The sequence below is a fragment of the Epargyreus clarus genome, unplaced genomic scaffold (assembly GCF_041222505.1).
Source record: "Epargyreus clarus isolate Ecla_fem2 unplaced genomic scaffold, WU_Ecla_fem_2.2 ptg000026l, whole genome shotgun sequence".
Classification (NCBI taxonomy): Eukaryota; Metazoa; Arthropoda; class Insecta; order Lepidoptera; family Hesperiidae; genus Epargyreus; species Epargyreus clarus.
Window position 1 is genome coordinate 10,215,261 of NW_027332233.1, and position 19,706 is coordinate 10,234,966.

At 33.8% G+C, this 19,706-nt stretch overlaps 2 protein-coding genes across 3 annotated transcripts in view; both read right to left on the bottom strand.

Annotated features, from left to right (window-relative positions):
* LOC140753046 (guanylate cyclase 32E) overlaps positions 1-10,792 on the bottom strand; it is a 71,591-nt gene extending 60,799 nt beyond the window's left edge. For both annotated transcript variants that reach the window (XM_073087411.1, XM_073087412.1), the window contains exon 1: positions 10,544-10,792. In XM_073087411.1, coding sequence (XP_072943512.1) covers positions 10,544-10,570 — 27 coding nt within the window. In that variant the 5' untranslated portion in view covers positions 10,571-10,792. The remainder of the gene's footprint in view (positions 1-10,543) is intronic.
* A 2,064-nt stretch (positions 10,793-12,856) lies between these two features.
* LOC140753045 (uncharacterized) lies at positions 12,857-19,428 on the bottom strand. Its single transcript, XM_073087410.1, has 6 exons — positions 19,246-19,428; positions 18,277-18,479; positions 17,713-17,814; positions 16,684-16,866; positions 13,108-16,535; positions 12,857-13,002 (listed from the first exon to the last, which is right to left on the bottom strand). The coding sequence occupies exons 1-6, from the start codon at positions 19,278-19,280 to the stop codon at positions 12,991-12,993; spliced, it is 3,963 nt and encodes a 1,320-aa protein (XP_072943511.1). The 5' UTR covers positions 19,281-19,428; the 3' UTR covers positions 12,857-12,990.
* Positions 19,429-19,706: the final 278 nt, after the last annotated feature.

The following is a 19,706-nucleotide window of genomic DNA, read 5'->3' on the forward strand; positions in this document are numbered from 1 at the left end:
ATATAATCCACATCTTGACATAACATTTAAACAAGACAAGTTATTTAGAAGTAACTTTTATGACAAAGTGGAGAAATTCAGTATATCGTCGTGCTTCGTGAACGTGATAAATGAAATTTTCCGATTTATTTTTTTTCTAGCTGACCCGGCAAACTTTGTACCGCCTCAAAATCTATTTATCAAATATATTTCAAATAAAATATAGCCTATGTTACTCGTGGATAATGTAGCTTTCGAATGGTGAAAGAATTTTTAAAATCGGTCTGGTAGTTTTTGAGCCTATTCATTACAATCAAACAAACAAACAAAGTTTTCCTCTTTATAATATTAGTATAGATTATAAATCCAGGCAAACGAAGTTGCGGATACAGCTTGTTTATAACAAAGCTGTCTTTTTTTTTTTTTTTTTTTGTCGAGGGGGAAACCTTCAAAAGGTACCCGACAACGTGGGAGCGACACCGAGTTATGTGGGATTTTTACCGCACTAAAACCCCCCCGGTGGCCGTCCTCTGCGCTGCGTTGAGAGCTCCGGGATCTCCAAAGGAACGCAACCGGAGTCCTCTTAGCGCGTTGCCCCGTCGGGCTCCGCCCAGGTGAGCTTGACGCTCGCCACACCATCTGGTGTATACGACGGTATGCGACCACACATACCGTCGTCCTTCCGGGGGCCGCTGGCCGGGCGGTTCGAGCTCCCACTCTTGCCGCCCGCAACCCCGGAAGCCCCCTTTTAGTCGCCTCTTACGACAGGCAGGGGATACCGTAGCCCTATTCTAGTCCCGTAACTACAGGGACAATAACAAAGCTGTCTATAATGTTATTAACCAAAGCGTGCCTACTTCTAAAGTTCGAAATAAACGACGTTACCTATTGTTTCACTTTGACAGCTCTAGTTAGTTACCGACGTCTGAAATTACTGCCGTTACATCTAATTGGGCATTCACAGATATGATTGAAGTAATTTAAATAAGAGTGGCACGGGATTAACAGCGTCTTTAATACGTATCTGTATTGAGTATTAATTATTAATTTATGTAAATGATTATGATATTGTATGTGTATTATGATAATGTACGTGTACATTAGTAATTTTAACAGCCCACGCAAATGCCAATAGATAAATACCTATGTAATTATGAGCGTTAAGAAGCTTTGGTTATATTATTTTTAGCGATGTGACAGTTTCTGCTGCTGACAAAGCTAAACATAATAGTAACATTATAATTTAAATAATATAGGCAATTTAAGAAACAAATATAAAAACCTAGTATTGTACCTAATAAGATATCATCTGCTCTTTATCCATGATAGTTTTATATGTACATTACATTTTTTTATAAATGAATGTGTATTAATAACTGACTTTGTTTAATCGTATTCGTAAACGTGAAAGATGGAGTTAAATTTAAAATAGATATGAATACAATGAGTATAAAAGCAGCAATAGTCCAGCGGTTGAAACTCGGCCTCTAGATCGAAGGGTCGGAGGTTCAAATCCCAAGCACGAAAGTCTGATTTTAAAAAATAAACGTATGAGCGTACTATTAAATTATCACTTGATTAAATGGTGACGGAAGACATCGTGAGGAAACCTTCACACCTGAGAGATTTATAAAAAATCTCAGAATTACTTGCCAAGTGCGGTGGCCTAATTCTTCTCATTCTGAGAGGAGATCCGTGCCCAGCAGTGGGACTAGGTTAACATGTCAATGAGTATGAAAGAAGTTAGAAAACACAAACAAGTGTGTTATATTTATTACATTGATACTTTTGCGAGCGAGTGTCATAGTGCTTGTGATGTGTGAACATTTTCGTAACGCACTTGACGGGAGGGCATTTTGGTACAATGTTGATAAAAATAGCTTCCGTGGGAGATATTTATGTTACTATGACCGGGTTAAGTCAACCTGTTTCATGGATGGGATTTGCATGAATGCATTCGCTATTAAGAAATGTTAATTATATTTAGAAACGTTTCATATAACAGTTTCAATCTGTTCCTTGTTTCAAATACCCATTCCCGAAGAGTTTTAAGACATTTTTGCAAAACGTCCAACTTGGTAAATTTCTCCTACACTATAACTCATAATTTTTTAATCAAAGATATACTACTAATAAAGACATAGTGGTATATCTATGGATTTAATAATGTATTTTTATACACAACGCATGTCGTGTTTAAAATTATTTTTTATATATTATTTTTTTAATTTACAACACTATCTACATTAAGATATAAGAAACAAATAAATATATATTTAAGCTAGAAAAAAATATACCTACATACTAATAGAAACTTATTTACAAAATGTACATAATATGTAAAAAAAAGAAATGGTAGTTATACGCCCACAGGAGTATTAACTAATACGAAATAGAAAATGACGATTCCGTAGTATCAATGGAATGTATCCTAGATCAATCATATGTCAGTTTATCTGTCACTCAGTCTGTCTGCTGTCTATCTGTCCATCACAGTTTTTTATAACTTCACATTATATCTAATACAAAAAATAAAGAGACTTGTGTATCTAAAATCATATGTACATAATTATAAAGAGCAAATGTGAATGTAGATATACAAAACGGGAATTTGTATCTTTATCTTAATAAAATACGTTGAGATTAAAAGACTTAGATTGTGCGGTTAGTGAATGATATATTCAAAATGTTGATCAATAGGTACTTCACTAATTACCTAAATGGTAAAGTTAAAAGTAAAATTAATAATTTAAAAATAAATTTCTTCGTACCTAATAATTAAGTGGCAAAGTAGGTATATAATAAGTTCTCACAATGCATCCTAAACATACATATGACGAATTAAAAATCCCCACTGAATATTAGTCCAACAATCCATAATATTAGTGTACTGAATCCTAATTTAAGGCCCTCCATAACAACAAAGTTCTATTACGATCCACTCCCATTTGAGATAAACCCAGCTGGAGTGAATTGGGTAAGCATCAAGTGGAACGAGATGGCAATGTTTAACTAACTACGTACTCGTATCTATAACTTAAAGATTTATCCGTTTAACCCAGTGGTTCCCAAACTAATTTTGTGTTTCCCACTTTAGAATAGATTATTTTCGAGTGCCCCGATCGATCGATTGATCAGTTACTTTTATAATAATAACGTGTCTCTGAAATAAGTCGAAAAAACTTCGGTCCATTTTTAACAAAGCTAATATAGTTCAATTCCACATTTAATCTATTTAGTAAAAAAACAAAATTTAATCATAGGTATCGCTTCTTAATCTGCTTTTACGCTTTTGAGCTTTCTTTGGGCCCTTCACCGTTATAAATTAAGCCTCCAGCGCCCACAAGGGGGCGTTATCGCTCATTTTGAGAAACACTGGTTAAAACTGATAGAAAAGTCGTTTTGGAATGTTCAATTGCCTCTAAGGCATAGCAAATTGGCTGACCCGAATTACTACCATTTATTACTAAAACCGATTTTGTAATAAGATCCCAAGCTTTGAAATTTTCGACTTGATTAAGCAATGAGAACTTTAAAGGTCATTTTGATACTAGTGTTCGCCCATTGATCGAAATATATTTCCAAATTTTTACTGGTAACACGAAAGCTATCAAACAAAAAAGAATATCAGTTGACAAAGAAAACTGAAAAATGTAGTAAACTGTTTTTACATTAAACATTGATTATTTATAAATAGATAAAAATAAGTTTATTTATTAAAATCAGCTCTCCATATTGACATTCATTTGATTAAATTTACAATATTGTTCACTGCCGCCTATGGTTTTTTTTTAAAGTATAAGAGTAGCAGACGAGCATGCAGTCCACTTGATGGTACATGGCTTCTGCCGCCCATGGACATCTGTAATCAACCCCAGATAGGATTAGGTATTCCTACCTGAGGTCGGCCACAGATGCGCCGCTACCCCTGAGGACTAAGCTGGAACGCCTCGGAAAAGTCTGTCTCCCTTACCACACCCTTCAAACCGGAACACAGCAGCGCCTAACACTGCTGTTTTTAGGTAGAAATAGGTGTGGCGGTGGTGCCGCCGGAGTCGAACCACAAAGGGTTCTACCACCTTTCGCCGTTCTACCACCTAATGGGAACTGGCGAAGTACATACTTTACAAATAGGTTGTCTTCATATTTCTTAGGTAAATAATGTAACCGAGAATTTAAAACAACTTGTTGTATTCACGTTTTCCTTCCCCGTTAAAACCATAGATTACTAAAGATATGCTTCGCCGCCTTGAAATTGAATGAAGCCAACGGCTTATTTTAGTAAGTTCTTTTTTTGAATCCTTGACAAATAAAAACATTTTTAGAGAAAATTTACGAATAAATAACTAATTTACGTAATAATTACGTAATAAATAAATAATTATTTCAAATATTTTAGGGACATTTTAGCACGGAGACGTGGCAAAACTTTTTTACGCAATTTCAATTCTCAAAACTGGGTACATTTTCTTGTTAGGAGTGAGTAATCTTTACTAATCTATGGTTAAAACAGGTAATAAATTAATTTCTATGCAAATGGTTGTAAAAACAAAAGATGCAATGAATAGTAATTAATGGAGCAATGAAAATAAATGAATTTACTTTAGCGAATTGCCTGAATTTATTTAATTTCAACTTGTGTTAGATTCTTCGTTATTACCAATAAAAGTCGGCGAGATCTCGTTTTATGGTTCCGATGTTCCAAATCCAGCTTACTAAATGTACTTATTTTTGGCATACGCCTCGAATAGGATAAATGCATTTTTAATAATAAAAGTCGCTGTACCTAATACAATTATTGTAATATATTAATTTAAAATATGGAAAATTCAGTATGACATTTGTATGTAATAAAGGCTAACTAAATAATAGTAAAAGACCGTTCATTGGGGAGGGAAAGTGTCATCTACAACTTTAAATCATTGACCAATTGGTAATTGGTAATTCCATGATAATCATGACATGTCATCTGCTCTATAGCGCTATGTAGGTATGTCAACTCCATTTTTTACACATAGTTTTATTTTAACTGTCTTTTTATGAAACTAAAATAAAAGCCAGGTGAAGATTCAGCATAACCATTGATATGTTCTGACGAAGGAAATGGAAAATGGCTACAGGATTTCCGTTCTAATAGAAATGTTCTTACTATGTTTGAACTCGGCAGAGGTGTCCTACAGACTTCTCAGGTTTCAGTTCTTAATTAGTAAATGAATTTACTAAACGAATTGGCAAAAACATAAATGCAAGTTAAATAGTCGTAATAACCATTTAATAGGTCAGTTACATGTAGCGGAAATTAACATATCTATAACTATGCTTTGATAGCAAATATTTTGTAGATTAAGCGTATGAAGGTAATACGAGTATGTAAAGGGTAATGGTAATGCTAGTTGTATTTGTAGCAAATTAGAGGATTAAACGTTTCGCAATGTTGTTTTCCAATAATCGAAGAGGTCGATAAGAGTCGATAGATAGTATGGCTACGGCATTGACATAGTTGCCGCGTCACTACGTCAACGGCCCGCACAAGCGCACGCGCACGCATATTAAATTTATAAACCCTTTTTATTTCGTCGTATTGTACATTAAGGTATTTTATACAATAATGATGATGACATAATACATTAGAGTAGGGTTGTTGATCAGCGAATTTTGGTATGACTGGACGGATTTTAAGGTTTGAAGTGTTGTTGGATTCGTCTAAATTATGAGAGTGACATAGCCTATATTTGTAACAAGTCAAATTATTACTTTTATAATTGCTAACCAAAATAATTTTATTTCAATATTTTATTTACGAAATTCTAATAGATTAGATAATTCTTCGTTAACAAAAGTATAGAACCTATGTGAAAAGCAAAATATTCTACAGGATTCAATAGTAGGTACTTATTAAGTCTACCTACTATAAAATATGAAAATAATTTACTTTAAATATAAGGATATAGGTATCTGCTGTGACATATATTTCTTAATAAATAGTTATGAGTTACTTAATATTCGCAACCATACCTGTATTTCAATTCAATAAAAGTTCTCATAGAGCCAAATGACATCAGTGCGGATGTCTTTATTTCCTGAGTTTGACAGATTCATGAATAACATTTATTTGTTCAATACTAAATAAATTTCATTATAATAATTAGTGGACACAATTATAAAATAAAAATAACTATAAAAACATAATTATTTACAAACATACTTAAGTATGAAAATAATAATAAATTTCATGTTTACCGAAGATAAGGAGTTAAATACGTTTATTACAATAGTCTACAAATAATGAGAACAAAATTACTGAATGCCTATCGTATTACGGACGAAAATTTAAAGACTTTTGTATAGTAAAAAGTTGCTATAACCAGCACATCTTATCACGTCGTTCTGCGTTATATCAGCAGTGTTCGCTTTGCCATGTTTTGGTTTAAATGGTGGCACGCTAGAGTTGTTTGAAAGGTGGTAGAGTTAGAGCCAGTATTGTTTAATATGGGAGGGATTACCGCCACACCATGTTTCGATGGAAGGGTTCGTAATGTGGATGCAGACTGACTGACTTACATACGAGGCGACAATCTCAACCCTCGCGAATAGGAACGCAACTGATCAGCTTCAGGTAAAAACCTGTTCTACATCGAATTGGTCACAGATGTCGATGGGGACTGAAAGCTCATTTGCTACTCCATTATAAAAAAAAACTCTACCTACGTTGTTGCTAAGCAGTATTTTGCGAGGGAAAAGAATTTCACCAGCTCAGCATTTGTATTCATGACGGAGTTGGCCCGTACGTTATGGAAGGATTGAACCCGCATCATTAAACAACAGTACCTGATCCCGGCGCCCGCGCAACCTTGTCGAGCGGTCGCGCCCGATACATATTAATGCCATGTTTAGTACACATTGATATTTTGTTAGTGATATCAACATGCGAATTCAGGTAAACGTACGCTTTTTATTTTGTCATGCGATTTAGTTACATATCATTATGAATGTCATTTGATCTTATATAGTGTAAGAGTATTGGGGACTACAACCGCTATGCCCATTTTAGGCGTGATTTAGTTCTTGCATGTCGGTGGAATTACATAAAAGTAGGCTGACGTCTAGTAGAACTTCTGTTTATATGGAACGGGTCCATGACACTCAAAGATCAACGGTTTGTTAAGTTTATTCGTCGTCTGGTCGAGGTGGTCATAGTATTAAAATCATTATTTCTCATTTAATTAACTAAAGGCTAACTGTTACTTACACACTTATTTATCAAATACCTTACAAAATATATAGGTGCGGGATTTGTTGAGTTAATTCTCTATAAGATATGCAAATACCTAAGTTTTAATTTCCGGTGTTTATAATGGCGACTCTACTTGACTTTAGTAATTACTTTAAACACAAGTAATTAATTAAAAAAATCAAAAACCCGACTGCACCAAAAAGGCTGAAGTAGAATTTCCAAAAGCAGTAAAATAGGCATTTCATTATTTTTATCCAGAAAGCCAAATACAATGTTTCATAGTAGGTGTCTGCTTCAAAAACAAAAGATGTTCAAACAATATTATCCTATTTTATTTTATCCTCGTAGTGTTCATTTACGCTATATAAAGAGCCTATGTGTAAAATTCCAGCACGCTTAAGTACAGCGGTTTCCCTTTGCGTTGATCTCTGGCACAGCAACTCTCTCATTTAGTCAGACAGTCATCTCGATGTGTATATACGAGTATATGTACTAGCTGACCCGGCAAACGTTGTGTTGCCATATAAATAAAAAAAATGTTAAGGATGAACAACCCTTATCACTTAGGTGTAAAAAAAAAAGATAGTGGCCGATTCTCAGACCTACTGAATATGTATATAAAATTTGGTGAAAATCGGTGAAGCCTGAATGTCATAATGTTTGCTTCAAAATTGACGATTGTTCAAATGAACTTTTAACCCTTATTTTACCCTCTACGGGGTTGATTTTTCGGAAGGGGATAAATAAGTGCGTCCTTGTTCCTATCCAGAAAGCCAAATACAAAATTTTATAGTAGTTGCTTCAAAATTAAAGGATTTCTAAAAAACTGTTTTCCCCTATTTTACCCTCTTAAGGGTAGAATTTCCAAAAGGCCTTTCTTAGTACTTATTCAAGCTATATAGAGAACCTGTGTGCAAAATTTCAGAACTGTAAGGTCCTTGGTTTAGGCTGTACGTTGATTTCTGAAAAATGAAAAAGTCATTTAGTTAGTCAGTCAGTCAGTCACCTTACTGTTTTATATATATACAAATATGTTTTTATAATCTCCGTTTAATTTCCTTTCATTTGATACCCTACTCGATAGGTTCGGTTAACTTTTTTTTTTAAATGTGTTACTATTTCGCGCCAAAAATCCGCCGTTTTGATTTTTTTTTACTAAGACCTATCTAAGGACACTCGGGTCGTTGAGACAAATATAATGACACTTTAACTGTTGAAATTCATCCAGCCGTTTGTTAGATCGGATCAAATAAAGAAAGACAAACATACAAGATACGCGCGAAAAACATAACCCTTCCTTGGCAGTCGGGTAATAAAAAGAAAAACAAATTGCCAATTAAACTTGTCATCTATCGTAATACAGTAAAACCTTGGATGTTTTGCCTACGAGGACGTACTTAGTTATTATAATCTATTTAGTTATTATAATAAAGGGTATAATGTATAATAATATAATTGTAAGGTAAGAGAGTCGTATGACAATTCGAAAAATAAAAGGAATCGAGTATATAAGTAACTAATCTTTAAAACTAACTTTCACTTCTTAATTTTTGGGCAAATTTAAATATCTTTTTACTTACCTACTCAATTAAATTTATTAGCTATACTCGTTAATAAAATGTACTTTCGCACGATTTATTCTTCGTTTTCCCGAACCTCGGCATTGATGCTTCATGTTTCTGTATATAGACGTTATTTAAATGCGATATTGTTTCAAGTTTATTGCTCATTTACTTATATTTTTTGCGCAAAAGTTTATTTTTAAAATGAGTAATGTTTACTTTTGACTGTTTAAAATTTCGGTCAGGGTACCACGAATCAGAGGTCACAGGAGTGAGCAGTTTTGGAAAAAACGCGTAGGTTTTAGACCGTTATGTGTAATAAAAGCAATTTATGCCGACACTTAATGTAACGACTAAGATCTGTAAGTTCGACCGTAAATTGCTTGAGATCTCCAATAGATTGGAATCATACTGACAAAAATATAGATGAACTTAGAAATTGTCTTGTAATTCTACCTTTCTATGTAATAGACCAACCTCAATTATGATAAGTGTTCAACCTGAAACCAATCACTATGGATCACACTTGCTATGATCAAGGTCTAAAATAATATTTGCCATGAGCTATTAGTAAATTAATAATTGACAGATTGGTGACAAAATTCACTATCTATCATTTTTGGAGTTTGTTTTTATATATATCGACTAATTAGAGATGATTTCATTTATTGAGATTGGAGAGGGTTTATGATTTAATAATAATAAGCTGGGCCCACGAATTACTACAAATATAGGTACTTGGTTCGCGAATTATATAATTGTATTGGCATCTTCAAATGAGTATTGTAATATCCTAGGTTAAGAAAAAAATTGTGTTCTAAACATTAAACGAAGAATATATTTTCAGACACGTTTCTATACTATCTATCTACTATAAATTTAATTCTTCCTTCTTATTCCCAGCCTGTTTCAGTAGACATTCTTGTGGAAAAAATATTATTGCAAACCTTTTTTACTATGCGAAATAAAAATATGTATATAAAGGTAGATAGCAAAGAATATCGTAATATATTGTACGTACATCCCAGTATTCTTATCGCAAGTGGGTATCTGTATTTTAATAGAAATTGATTGGCGGAAGAAATTAGTTTTTGGGTTGTATGACATACCTACCTATTTGATTTTTAATATTAATTATTTGTAATGATGTTTTAATTATAAAATAGGGTATGTAGGTATCTTTTGTAGTGAATAGGTATGTGTGGTGGATACTTGTAATAATACTTGTAAACATTGTGAATAATTCAATAATACAATGTTTATTTATTTATTTATTATTATTCATATTATATAGTTAATCATTGCATTATCATTCAAGATCTAAATTTAAAGAACGAACACAATGTACCTATAACGTATTTCAACGTTTACTTATAAGCATGTCAAGTATCAAGAAAACTTGTTATACAATGAGGCGAAGAAATTATCATTAAACTAAGTGACTATTTTGTAGATATTTAATTAACATAATGCAGGTAGGGTTAACTTTATATTGACGGTATATGGAAAATAGTTGTATATTAGATGTGACTATTTAACTGATTTTGAAGGAAAGTCGTCGTTATTTTATTTATACCTACGCATAGGTAGCAATTATATAGAACTACCTATGAATGAATCAGACTATCTTACTAATTTATTTCCAAATTAAAAGGATTACTATTCAGGAAATGCGTTTATATTTATATTTTAGCTCCAATTATACAAATATATATTTTAGTCAACATAATTTAATTAGGGGGTCTCATAAAATCGTTTAGGTACTCACCAGAGCTACAGCCAAAATTTTCAGCATTTTTCAATTTCCAAAATATTTCACTACTATATCAATATTACAACTACAACCATGTCTTGTTTTACGCGATGTAAATTTAACTATTGAATCGACTCCGAAGTGTTTTTCCTTATTTTCCCCCCATATTGTAAAGTTTTTCCCGCGTTCGCGGCCAACGTGTGGGGCGCGGCGACGTCGACCGATGACGAGCTTAGACTGACGCGTACTGACGTTTCTACGACTCTACGTAGAGAACGCGGCCTGTAGTTGCAGAATTTGCAGACTAAAGCTGTCTACAAGTGTGAAGTCTCCTGGCCTTAGTGACTCATAGCTTAGGCTTCAATGTTTTTGTTATGTCAAATGTGCCTCATTATGTGTGTTTATCTACTTTTAAACAGATGCAATGAAGTGTGCGAATTAGGCGAAGGACAAAGTTATTATTGTTGTTATGGAAATAAGCGCATGATTTTTAAAAATAGCTTTAATTAATTATCATTGGTTGAAGAGTAGGTACAATGCAAATCGGGCTATAAATAATCACAGTGCGCTTTCACTCATATAGGATAGGATTCACTAATATAACTACAGTATGATACATATTTTATTTATACAGTATTTTGTGCTAATCGCAATCGAATAAAGAAATTTATTTAAGTATAATATTAATATTGCAATTATCTTTTTGTAACAAAAAGTATTCGTGCATTCTTATAGGGACACCCTTCTTATAGGGCTAAAAAACAGACATCTACCTATCCTATCTATCAAAAGGTGTTCTGATATGAATTTGAATAATTTTATCATCTGAATGTCTGTATGAATGAATACCATAAGCAAGCAAAGTGCGGTCAAGGCAAACACGTTTGTATTACTGCAAAGGTTCCTACACATGCGACATTAGATATCGAATGTCGTACCTACCATAAATGTAAATTATCGTAAACTTATTCCTTTGTGTAGTTTGGTACGGTAGACTGGCGAATTTGGCGGATTATTATTTCCTGTCTTAGCATCTGCATCTGGCGTATAGATACCTATCTACCTATCTAGCGCGGAGAGTAGACATTGGGTTGTTATTTTTTATTAAGTCCACCTGATGGTTAGTGGATACATTATGTAATCAACCCAGATAAGATTAGATATTCTTACCTAAGTTCGACCACAGATGCGCCGCCACCTCTGAGGACTAAGCTGGAACGCATAGGAAGTCTCCCTTACCACACCCTTCAAAACAGAACACCGCTGTTATTAGGCAGAAATAGGTGTGGCGGTGGTGCCGCCGGAGTCAAAACACAGGGTTCTACCACCTTCTGTTCAGAAGAGGACGAAAAAGAAAAGATGTCGTATGGAACTCTGATTGTTAATTATGGGTCACCTGAAAGTTTTCCGCTACAGAAACTATTCTTTTAATTAGCCAGAATACTCAGTGCGTTACGCGCGCTTGATTTTTGTTGGTGCGGCCCCCCAACGCTTTTCTATGTATCGGTATTAATTTAATATAATATGTTTTAGGTACTTATGAGTTACATTGCGTTTTCATTGCATCACATCACATGTTATTTGTGTGTTAAATCAAATTTCTACAAAATTGAAGCTACCTCCGCGTAAAATTCTTACGAGATCGGGCGACTACTACACTACAGCAATGTCTCATAATATTAAAAGGGTAGTATTTAAACGAGTGACTGGAAATAAAAGTTTTGAACGACAAAAATAATGAATTTTAGTTATAGTATTACTAAGGGAGGGACTGGGTGCGAGTGCCGAGAAATCAACAGAACAGCAACTTACAAACATTAATGTGAGTTACTTAAAATACGAAATCAGAAGCTTCATTATATTTGAGCGACCTTTTTTTTTTCTTCTCGAGGAGGAAACCTTCAAAGGGTACCCGGTGCCGGTCAAAAGGTACCGGGCGCTGCCGCGCCCTGCTCGCTTACTTTTATATTGTCTTATATGTTCCAACCTAACCTAACCAATTCAATTAGAAAAACCTAATCTATCTTAATACTAAAGTTGCCTCTCTATATTTCCAGTCGCTCACTTAGTAATGTAGTCGCACAAGTTATTAAAACAGTATGTCATTATCAGTCGCTAAGTTTTTTTTTATTTTATCGTTTTATAATTTCCCATATTAAAATCCAAATTAAATTTGCTTGCTTTTAAGTTGCTCGAGTCTCGTACTAAACGATGAGTTATGTGTTTTATCTGAACAGGATAACGAAAAATCTTTGCTAGGACTTTACTAATGAGGATTAGTTGCATGTACCAAAAGTAAACTAAACATGGTTTTATAAAAAAAAATAGTATCTTTGTAGATAATTTATTATATCAACATTAAAGTTTTCATAACTGTAAATCTTATTTAAAAACAATAATAAATATTATCACAGACTTGTGATGCTGCCGTATACAAGTGTTTTAAACATTATTGTAATTTACTATTGCACCTTCTGAAACAATAAAGGAACATTTAATACTTTCAGGTCTATAAAAATAGAATAATCAAACACACCTTGTCTCAAACTGGTAAACAATAAACATAGCATTGAACTCACCATTGTTATTTCCGGGAATATTGTGCTCAGGTTGAAATTAGCTCGGGATGTTACTGGGAAACTAGCTAACGAACGATCTACATTGTGATGACCCATATTTTGCATATTTGAAGACATCAGGTGACCGTTGAAGAAATCAGTCTGATAATTAGTAGACATTTGATTGCCAACATAGTTAGGAAAAGGAATTTCTTCGGACATAAGATTTGAATGGCGTTTGGTCGGCGGTTTATTCTGCCATAGAAGATGAGAGTTATCATTCCATTCTTCCACCTCATTGCTTAGTTTAGCTCGTTTACTCTGATACTTTTTAGTAGATTCCTTTTTCGAACATTCCAATTTATGTTTTGCGGCGGATTCTCTCCTCGTGCTCTTATACGTCGTGGGCAGTTTATCTTGGTGGAATATAGTGGAATTATTCTTCATTTTTAGCTCTTCGTATTTATGATTCGTGTAATTACATTCGGCTGCCTGATTATAATCCATAAAGTCGGTTGTGAACGGCCCGCCAGTATAATTTCCTGCCATAAGATTAGTTCCTCCCGGCATAAAATTAGAATAAAACGAATTGGAAATTGTGTTCGTGGTAGAATTATATAAAGTTGTCCCAGAAAATTGTTGCCCGGTGTAGCTATTGTCGGAGTAATCTATTATCGGTGGAAAATGTGAAACCTGAGCGACGCTGCTATCTTGAGCTATGTTAAAGTCATTATACTTTTGCGATGGCGCCATAAACTTCATACTAGTGTTATCAACCGTTTTCTGACTACAAGTACCTCCGCGTATCAAGGCCTCCGCCGAATAGTTGTTCTTCTGGTTTTTAGTGCTCTTCTCAGTTTTATTAGGTTTACTTTTAGATTGCGAAAATTGTGTCATGTTTTCGTAATTGCTTATTAGTTGTTTTGGATCGTTGAAGATGTAACTAGGTTGCAAGTTGGTTTCTAATCGTGATGGCATCGCTTTTCTATTTGTGTCGCTTACGTTTGTTACATTTTGTTTAGAAGGAATCGGTTTCGGCGCTTCGAGGCTTGGCCCGTAGTAACGAGATGGCATATTATCTGAAGATCTATTCATAAGTTGAGTAACAGAAAGAAAACTGCTACAATTTGGTAAATCAGGCTGTGGGGCTCTTTGTCCCATCATTTCAGTTTTCTTTTTATCGTGAGGTCCTAATGCTAAATCACCTACCAATGTTGGTAAATTGATAGGTGGAGGATCTATGCTTATTTCCGTGGTGCCTGCCGGCCTGGCTGTAGGCCATACTTGGAATTCTTCTTGATTAGGTTGCGTCGGATAATTGTGCATATTTATAGGGAAATAATTGCTGTCATTGTGGTCTTGTTTCTTTGTCACATGATACACTTGTGAATGTAATGGTTTATGAGTATTCTTGACTTCTGCTTGGGGTTGATTGCAATTATTCTGCATCGGTCTGATTTCTGACGTCATCCAGTTTATGTGCATTTTACTAGGTGACTTCTTTGTATCAGGCATTTGATGTGGTCCCGTACTATTTGAGGCTTTGGGGTTAGCACCTATATTATTGTCTGTTGCATGTTTTATTTCATATTGTTTTGCAATACTTGTTTTTACATTTACACTAGGTTGTTCGACTACTGGAAGATAATTTTGTTTAGTGCTATAGTTTTTGGAGAGATTTGGATTATTATATAAAGGAACGTCATCGGTCCACAGGTTTGTTGTTTGGGAATATAAACTTGAAATTGCTTCAGGAAAAGAGGTACTTGGTTTGCTTGGAACATGATCCTTTTTATTAGTGTTTGTAACGAGTGGTACATGAAAATCTGGATTAAAAGGATTGTAAGATGTCGAATATGTAGTCGCCGCTGAGGTTAATATGTTTTCTTTGTTGAATGTATTTGAACTAGTTGTGCAATTAACAAAATCAAAACTTTTATGAGACCAGCCCAGATCAATGTCATAAGTTAACCTGGATGATCCAATTTTCATAAGATTATCCTCAACATTACTGTAATCTGTTTTACTTTTCGTTGTATATTTTTCCATAGCACACGGATATAGTCCGAGACTATTAAAATCATGTCCAGATGAAATACTACTTGTACTATAAATAGTATTCTTTACTGTATTAAATGGATCACCTTTGTAAAAAATATTACTACTATTAACGTAACTAGAAGTATGGCTTGCGGTGGTTTTATTTACGTTGCAATCGAAATCCATACCAAAAGTAGAATCTGTGAGTGAACAACTCGTTGAAATAAGCGAAGGCATTGTTAAGTTTAAGAACGGATTTTCATTTGATGCACTTGTTACAGCCGTTAAATTAGTTGTTTTTGTTTCTGCTTTGCTAGTAACTATATTATTACTGATATATTTCTGTGCGTCTGGTTTATTTATCGCAATAATTGGGTTGGAATTTTTTGTCGGGGATTTAACTTTACTAAGTATATTTGGTTTTTCAAAATACGGGACAGTGTGTGGGGTTACTTCGTTTCGTCTCAAGTTACTGTCTTTTGGATTAGAATGTGAAGGATTTTGGGTATCTTCTGCAGGACTGTCAGCTCGATTCCCACTGACTAGTGGAAAAGACATCAGAAAAGCAGCAGTAGGTGAAGCTGCCAGTAGTTCTTCTGCCAATTCCAGTCTAGCATTCCCACCATCGACGTTTTCGCACATTGTTGCTTCTAAGATATTCGGTAATTTTGTTTCTTTAGTTTTCTCTTCTAATATTTCTTTATTTAAGACATTCTTGTTAGTTTTTACTGAATTATTTTCAGAGGCAGAGTGACTTTCTATATTTACTGGCTTTTCAGTTGAAGGTGGAAGCGGCTTTTGAATTATTGGTTTTTCTATAGCTTTGGATGAAGGAGCGATTTTTAAATCTACATTACTTTCTTTCGGTTTTGTTTCTATAATTTTATCTGATATTTTAACTTCTTGATCAATAACAGCAAGACTACCATTTTCCGATTTGGATTTGTCTTCACTTGTCTCGGGGACACTTTTGGTAGAAGGTGACTCTGCTTTGTTCTTTTCACTTTCAACATTTTTTTGTTTATCACTATTATCTTTTATGCTTTCACCTTTTGGTTTTTCTTTCGCTGTATCTTCATTATTTACCGGTATCGTTTCTTTGTCTGCTTTCTCTTCTGGGTTTACTTTTTTTGCTTTTTTGTTATTACTTTTAGCCTTTGAATTGTTTTTCTTAGATTTTGTTGCTGACAATGGCCGTGAGTATGCTGATATAGGCAAAATATTAACCATTGTGGTTTTTGTAATGTCAGTACTATTTCTATTTATAATGGGAATGGGCGACGGTTTATTTAACGGTTGTAAGTTTGTATCAACTAAAACGATTGTTGGAGGTACAGTAGGAAAGAGTAGCGGTCGTTGTGGGAAAATATATGGTGTCGCTGGAAGCATTACTAACGTATTTTCTGGCCCTGCAAATATAAAAAAAATGTATTAAAGTTTGTTACCGTATAAGTGCTTAGCATTATTTTTCGATATTTGAAATTACATAAGGTCCATCAGTTTCTTCAGCTTGTAGAAGCCTTAGAACTATGTTTTAATTATTTTAGTTCAACTTACCTTTTTTGGTATTACTAGACAGGGGTAACAATTTTGGTAGCTTTGGTAGGCATTTCTCTTGGGCGGGAATTGTAACAGATTTCTCAGTCTTAGATTCAATTATTTTATTGTTTGCAGGTTTAGGCAAATCTTTCGCTTTTTGCTTTGACTTTTGAAGTTTTACCATTCTTATAAATTTACCATCTGTAACAAAGAGATCATAGTTAATAGTATTGGGATGTTACTTTGCAGAAACCATGCTTTAAAGTTAGGGTAAAATCTTTGCAACAATAATCTACCAAAAATTATGTTGGTGATATATTTTTTAAAACAATGCAGCATTCCATTCACCTTACTATATGTATGCATACAAAAAAAATGTGAGCCGTCACGGGACGCCTGGCAGATGTGAAACATCGACATTATTTTGTAAAAGTAATATGCAGAAAAGAACATATTGTGATAGGAACTAAATATGTCATAATGATAAAATAAAATATTACGATTTTTTTCCAGATAACGATGACTATTTATTGAATAAACATTTATTTTCATTAAATACAAAAATTTACGAATTTATTTCAAATCGTGACTACTTAATTCGTTTAATCAGTGACTTCGGTAATAGTTATTGCGCATGGCGTACACACTACTGCATATAGACTGTATATATATACCATCGTATAGCGTGGCGTCGCCACGGCATGCGTCGCCACGCCAGAAATCGGTTTTACGTGCGGCTACAGATGTTTCACATCAAAATAAATCTTACTTTTTGAAAAGTATATCCCCTTACCACATCTTTCAAAAAAGAAGACAGCAATGCTTAATACTACTGTTAATAGGCAGAAATAGACTTGGCAGTGGTGAAACCGGAGTCTAACCAGAAATGGTTCTACCACCTTCTTACAATGAATCGAGGTAGAGTCAACTCAGATGATGCTCTGTTTTGGAGCAAAACACATGTTGATGGTGATATGTATACTAGTATATTATTTTATTTAAATGAAATGTTTTATATAAGTAACATATTCCTTAAAGCATACTTACTTGGATTTTTTTTATTTACAATGGACACTTGAATACTGACATCCTTTTTATCAGATTTTTTGATACCTTCCAATTTGACCTCCAGAGCCAGTATCTCAGCTTCTGTAATGACAATATTAATTGTATCAGAATACAAAATATTCTGTAATAGAAATAGTGAACTGGTATGCATTTACATTTACACAATGTTACATAAGCTCAAGGGCCATTTACAGATTATTTGTAGTGTACAAATTGTATAGTGCAGTGTTCTCTTTTAAAACTCATTATTCATACATATGACAATTTTAGCCTACAAGAAATTGTCAAAACGTTCTTTGGCAAAAATTTGATAGAAATTTAAATTTTATTTTAACAGACATAAATAATACCTATTCCTTTTCTATTTGGTGGTGATTACAGATGTATTTGACTAATTAATATGAAGAACATTTTATACTTCTTGAAATGTGTTGAGAGTATATTGGACTCATAGTGCGGTACAAGGGCATTATTAAAGAATTTATAAATAATAAATAAAATATTTTCCTAAAATTAAAGATACCATTTTAAAACTTTACTTACTTAGTTGAGTTTTCTCTTGGGCGTAGTTTGTTAAACAAATAATGGCCTTCTGGATTATTTCAATTTTTGGATATTGGACATTGTCAGCATCTCCATCTCCTGTACTGCTGTTAGCCTTATTGATCGCCTTCACAATCTCTCCCAATTTGGAAATAGCATCATTAAATTTGTTACGCCTCTGCCGCTCCCACTCCCTACATTTGCTGAAAAAGTTTAATAGAGTTTTTATTTAGTCATAATCAGGTTTTAAGTAATATAATAACAATTATTAGTGACTATTACTTTGGTACCTAAAACACTGTAAAATAATAATTAGTATTAGTAAAGTGATGTACTTATATTTCTTTATAAAAAGCTCTTGTTGGTGCAAATACTTTCTTAAAATTTGTATGGCAATATAAAAATCAAATAGCCCGGATAACATTGAAAATGATTTGATGTTTCGACATCACTCTAGTGAATAATAGCAGAGTAGTTAAGTTAATACAGTTTGACAAGGGAGGTACCACCACCACACCCAGTTCTCTAGTTAAGCAGTTTTGAAATTTAATAGATATGTGTGGATGGTATGACCTATAATAGTGCGAGTAGTAATCTCTACATAGGATTGGAGTCCTAGCTGAGGTTGGCCACAAATAAGCCACAATACCTCCGAAGAACTCATAAATCTACATCCCTTACCACTCCCTCTAAACAGATAAGACAAGCGCTTCAACAAATCACTGTTGTGGTCTGTCAGAGGTGTGGCAGTGGTACCTCCGGAGTCGTACCCTGAAGAACCTTTAAAACCTACTGGTAAATAACAGGTAGGTGCATATGCAACTTCGTTAGCATGTTTACATGTTAAACGACTTATTTGCAGACTAATTTCATAGATTGTTTTTAATTAATGATTTATTGTTGTGTAATATATCTATCACTGATTTAATAAGTATGTTTTACACTGATATCTGATTAATTTAGTCTTACCTAGGAGTACGCTGTTTATTAGTAGTTTGCTCCATATTAAGTAATTTTATAATTAACAAACAATACAATACAATCAGAACATTATTTACAATATTTCATCTTATAATAAAAATAACAAATTAAATCATTTATGTACACTTTACATAAATTACATTACATTACATACAGAATAGGTACAGATAAAAAACCTATCAACTTTCTCTCAAAAACATGTTTGACAATGACAATAAATGTGACATTTGAAGTTTCACTTTTTTGTTTTAAGCAAAATGAGGAATAATGCCCAATTTAGATAATCCCTAGCAATCAGCCGAGTATCTCGTTGAACAATAACGAGTATTTAAATTCCGCGCAGGAGGTATACGCGTAATCCTTTGATTTGCGCTGAAAAATCCACACCAGACCTTCATCACGGAGAGCGGTCAGCAATGAGTTATTTATTTACTTGGGCCTACTCGGCG

Coding starts and splice junctions, on each gene's coding strand:
- LOC140753045 (XM_073087410.1), bottom strand. CDS start 19,280: ATGGAGCAAACTACTAATAAACAGCGTACTCCTAG. Junction 17,815..18,276: donor CCAAGAGAAAACTCAACTAA/GTAAGTAAAGTT, acceptor TTGTCATTACAG/AAGCTGAGATACTGGCTCTG. Junction 16,536..16,683: donor GTCTAGTAATACCAAAAAAG/GTAAGTTGAACT, acceptor TTATATTTGCAG/GGCCAGAAAATACGTTAGTA.